Source organism: Nannospalax galili, unplaced genomic scaffold, assembly GCF_000622305.1.
Source record: "Nannospalax galili isolate Female #2095 unplaced genomic scaffold, S.galili_v1.0 scaffold1217, whole genome shotgun sequence".
NCBI lineage: Eukaryota > Metazoa > Chordata > Mammalia > Rodentia > Spalacidae > Nannospalax > Nannospalax galili.
In genome coordinates, this window is record NW_008339068.1 from 192,720 (window position 1) to 197,322 (window position 4,603).

A 4,603-nucleotide genomic window follows, 5' to 3' on the forward strand; every position below is an offset into this window, starting at 1 on the left:
CTGGGGGCTGGGGGCCGCCGGGGCCGGGGCCGGCCTGCGCAGAGCCCTCCGAGCGCCTGTGGATCTTGCTGTGCGACAGCAGGTTGGGTTTGTGGCGGAAGCGGCGGCCGCACTCGGTGCACGGGTAGGGCTTCTCGCCGGTGTGGATGCGCCGGTGCGACGTCAGGTAGGGCTTGTTGGTGAAGCGCTTCCCGCATTCGGGGCACTGGTGTGGCCGCTCGCCCGTATGCACGCGGCGGTGGGCGATCAGGTTGGGCTTGTGGCGGAAGCGCTTGCCGCAGCAGGCACACTGGAAGGGGCGGTCCACGGCGTCTCCGCCCGGTCGGGGAGCGGTCACCGCAGGGCGACCCCGGGGCCTGGGGCCCAGAGCCTTGGCAGCGGCCTCCTCCAAGGCCTCGGCCACGTGCACCCGCTTGTGCGCAACCAGCTGGTCCCACTGGGCAAAGCTCCGGCCACAGTTGCCACATATGAAGGGTCGGGCCTCAGGGGCAGGGGGGTGACACCTCCGCTGATGAGCTCGAAGTTGCTTTTGTCGCCAGAAGCGTCTCTCGCACTCGGGGCAAGCGATGGGCCGCTTTGCAGCCGAGTGGGCCCGCAAGTGCAGTACCAGGGCTACCCAGCCTTGGAAGCCATGCCCACAGAGGTGGCAGGTGAAGCCCAGGTCAGGGATGGTGCAGGCATGGACCTGGCGGTGCAGGGACAAAAAGGGGGCGTGGCGGAAGCGCCGGCTGCACTCGGGGCAGGGCAGTGGCAGCCTGGCCTGGCACCTTCTGGTGTGAAGCCAGAGGGCCACCCAGCCGGGAAAGCAGCTTCGACAGTGGGCGCAACGATGAGCCTTGCCTGGGGCTTGGCTGCCTGGCTGGGCTCCTGTCTTGCCCTGGTGCCTCAGCTCTCTGATGGGTTCCTTCAGAGCCTGAGAGGACTCCTGAGAGGGCCCAGAAAGGAGCGGGGGCTGGGCTGGACCCATGGCCGTGGGGCCTCGGCAGCGCCGTTCCAGCATTAGTTCTTCCTCTGCTGAGGATGGAAAAGCATAGTCACTGCAGGGACTAATGGATCTGCCCCAGTTCCTCCCTTCAGACCCCAAGGAAAAAAAGCCTTTCACACTCCCGGAACTCCCAGAGCCCTCAACACCAATCTAGTCTATATCTTTGTATGTTAGATATTACTTCAGACTTGGGTTTCTAGGTAACACTTCAAGGGTTTTTATCTTTATTGCCCTGGAAATTTCCAGAAGTGAGAGATACCGACACTCTTTGGAATCCCCTAGGGCAGCCACCCTAGTGTCAGCAGGGAGTAAGCACTCCAGTTTCAAACTGCACAAACACTGCTGCACAGGACTTACCAGAAAACGTGCACGCATCTCCCTATTGTGCCTGCTACTATTGCGAAACTCCCGTTGCCTCTCCTTGTGGCTACACTTCCTTCTGCCACATCTGAGTGCCCACAGCTCATGGGGCTGGCCAAGCAGGAATGGAGCTCCCTGCCTGACACATGAAGCATCAGATGGTGGGGGGACTTGCTTAAGGTGACACTGTAAACCACCAGCAAAACCAAAATTGGGGGGGCAGATCTTCCAAACTCCCAGGCCAGTGTGTGTTCCTCTTAAACTCCTGGATGTGGGAAGATCTATTAAAGAGGTGTTGCTAAAGCCCTTCATTCCTCCAGGACTGGGGAAGGTTCTTTCAGCCTTCCCAGCCTCAGCTCTAAGGCAGCAAGCAGCCTGGAGGGCAAGTGACAACAGCCTTCCTCCAGAACAGGAAGAGGGTGGGGGTGCCACTCCCAGCACAGCCTAATGCCAGGCCACCGCTTGTCCAGACTGCCCACATTCTGCCTGCCTGCCCTCCTTCTCCCACATCAATGATTGGGACATTGCAGCTGAAGGAAAGTTCTCCCCAATCCAAGAACACCCACAGCCTGCTTCCCTGGGGGCCCAGAACCCTGGCTCAGCATCTCTTGGGGGTGTTAGGGATTATTGGGGCAACAAAAGGGGAGGGAAGAAAAGATTGTAATCTCTGTTCCCTGCCTGGTCCTGCCCCAACCTGGCCACAGACTGCCCCATGTTCAGCCATAGCACAGCACAGGGGAGTCCAGATTCCTGCCTGAGAGCCTTCTGCATGGGCTGAGTGCTGGGGTGACCCTGAGAATCCTCGGGGACCTTTCAGACCTCCTCACAGACTGTCAGGCACAACCCCCTGAATTCCCTACAACTTGCTCCCCTGTTGGGGAACATGGACTCAACTCATGTCCTGACTGGCTGAGGAGGGAAGACTCCATAGTATGAGAATGGACTCCTCTCCCAGAAAACCCCTGTCCTGCCAGGCACAGAGACCTGAGACTGGGGCTTTGGACTGATTTGGGAACACAACAAAGGCCAGACTCTACCCTGGAGACTGCAGAGCTGGGGGCGAAGCTTTTTCCAGCTCCTCCTGGGGATGTTCCTGCTGCCACAGCGCCTGCTTCGGCCCACACTGCTGTAGCCCCCGGATGTCAAAGAAAACTGTAGCAATAAAGAAACCCTTATCCCCATGGTAGAGCTCAGACCTCTGACTGCAGAGAGGTCAGCCTTACCTGGGGAAAAGAGCAAAAACGTATGTAAGGCTCTGAGCTCCTCTAGAGCGGTCACCTTTGTGTCATCAACCACAGCCACCCTCCCTACCCCGAAAGCCACAGGCTTCAGCCTAAAGCTCCACACCCTGCCTCACAGAGTGACCTTAATGCACACAAGATTTAAAAAAGAATGAATGTGGTCCTTCACTAAGGAAGCACACTGCAGCCTTTTGGGGTCAACTCCTAGCCCGGCAGGGTCACAGAATTCTCCGTGCTGTGGCCAGGGTCTTTCCCTGGTGGCCAAAGGCCGGCCTAGGCAGTAACTCTGGAATCCCTGCTGGCTCCCCTTCCCCCACTTTCCTCCCAACAGAAATTCCAGGCCTGTTTCCCATGGGTCTGCGCTATGCGCCAGTGTGTCCAGGACTAAGCCAGAATCCCTTTCGGCATCTCGGATACGGATGGCAAAAGGCCCACACCCCCGTTTTGTATTAGTGTGTGTCCTCTGCCCACATTCTCGGGCGCAGGGGCCGGGTTCCTAGGAGCTGGCCATCTCTAGTCCCACGCACCTCGCAGTCTGTGCGCAGGTGCGCTGGCCCCGCGCCGCAGCACAACCCCCCCCCTCCCGCCAGTGGCGCACACTCACGGTCACGCGCCCCGCAGGTGGAGTCCCCCGAGCGCCCGCAGTGGCACCCGCGCCCTGCCCGGCCGTACCTCTCCCGCGGGCCCTGCAGGGGCGCGCCGCCGGTCCATGGAGCCCCAGGCCACCCTCTGCGGCCCACTCCCGCCCCGCCGCGGCGACAGCGGCAGGTTCGAGTTCACAACTGCCAGGCCCGTCCCCAACCTCCCCCCGCCGGGTTCCCAGCGCCACGTGACTACAGGAGCTGCCGAGGGTCAGTCGCCGGCTCGGCGGCCGCGGCCTGGGGGCGGGGCGGGCCGGGTCACCGGCTCTGCCCTCCCTAATGGGCGGCCGGTGGGGGAGGGCCCACTCCGTTGCCATGGTGACCACCCATTGGGGTGTCCTCCACAGGACGGAGTTCCAGTTTCCCGACCCTTTGTCCCCGCAGAGAACTAGGCGACCACATGGCCGGGCTGTGGTCACTGCGCCCGGTCCTCTCGCATTGGCTTTGTAAAGTCTACTGGAGAGGGTGCGGGCGGTCCCCGACTGTCGTGCCGGGGTTGTGCCCAGGCCGGGGCTGCTGCACCCCGGGCCGCGTTGGTGTGGCACCGCGATGTGGTGGACCCCGGGCAACAGGGCGCACTGGGACTGGAGAATGGAAAGGCCAGGGCGTGTGTACTGGGAAAGGCCTCTATTCCAGCAGCTAAGATCTGAAGTGGTCAGGTGTCCTCGGGGCTGCAGTTGAGGTCTGGGCGATGGCCGAGGTGGCCGTTGGCACACTGGGTCATTTCCCCTTGAAAACACAGCAGCCAGAGTGGCGTCTGCGAGGCAGGTGCGAGCCTGTGCCGGTGACTCACCCACTAGCAGGTGGCCTTGGCTTTCCAAAGGAGTGGCCGAGGTGGCCGTTGGCACACGTGGGTCATTTCCCCTTGAAAACACAGCAGCCAGAGTGGCGTCTGCGGAGGCAGGTGCTAGCCTGTGCCGGTGACTCACCCACTAGCAGGTGGCCTTGGCTTTCCAAAGGAAACTCCCCGGAGATCTAGACGAGTGTGATTTCACGTCCTTTCATGCTTTCAACAGTTTTTGCATTGTACAGTTATTTTAAAACACTAAAAATCTCTCACATATCTAGGCAGTAGAGGACCATCTAGCCCTCACAGTCAGTTACTTTGGGTATTTTGGCCTAGATCCTGGGGCAACAGGAAGACCCTGTCACAAAAAGACTATGTATTATGCTACAACGGTTGTTAGCCACCGTGTGGGCACTGGGAATGAACCCTGGTCTTCTGCAAGAAGAGCCAGGGCTCTTAACTGCTGAGTCATCTGTCCAGCATCAGGCCTAGATCCTCTTGTGGGTATCATATCTGTAATAACTGAGGTAATACTTTTCACTTGTTATTGTACATTTTCTCCCATTTTATTATTCCTTTACATTCTTTC

The 4,603-nt window shown here is 59.7% G+C and overlaps 2 protein-coding genes across 2 annotated transcripts in view; both read right to left on the bottom strand.

The window, feature by feature from the left end:
- The window catches only part of Znf775 (zinc finger protein 775), a 29,594-nt gene extending 26,208 nt beyond the window's left edge, over positions 1 to 3,386 (bottom strand). The window contains exon 1 of the mRNA XM_017798351.2: positions 3,259 to 3,386. The gene's annotated coding sequence lies outside the window, so the exon portion shown is untranslated. The remainder of the gene's footprint in view (positions 1 to 3,258) is intronic.
- Repin1 (replication initiator 1) overlaps positions 1 to 3,417 on the bottom strand; it is a 5,206-nt gene extending 1,789 nt beyond the window's left edge. The window contains exons 1-3 of the mRNA XM_029563902.1: positions 3,259 to 3,417; positions 2,383 to 2,568; positions 3 to 1,014 (exon numbers count right to left, since the gene is read on the bottom strand). Coding sequence (XP_029419762.1) covers positions 3 to 1,014; positions 2,383 to 2,527 — 1,157 coding nt within the window. The 5' untranslated portion in view covers positions 2,528 to 2,568; positions 3,259 to 3,417. The remainder of the gene's footprint in view (positions 1 to 2; positions 1,015 to 2,382; positions 2,569 to 3,258) is intronic.
- Positions 3,418 to 4,603: the final 1,186 nt, after the last annotated feature.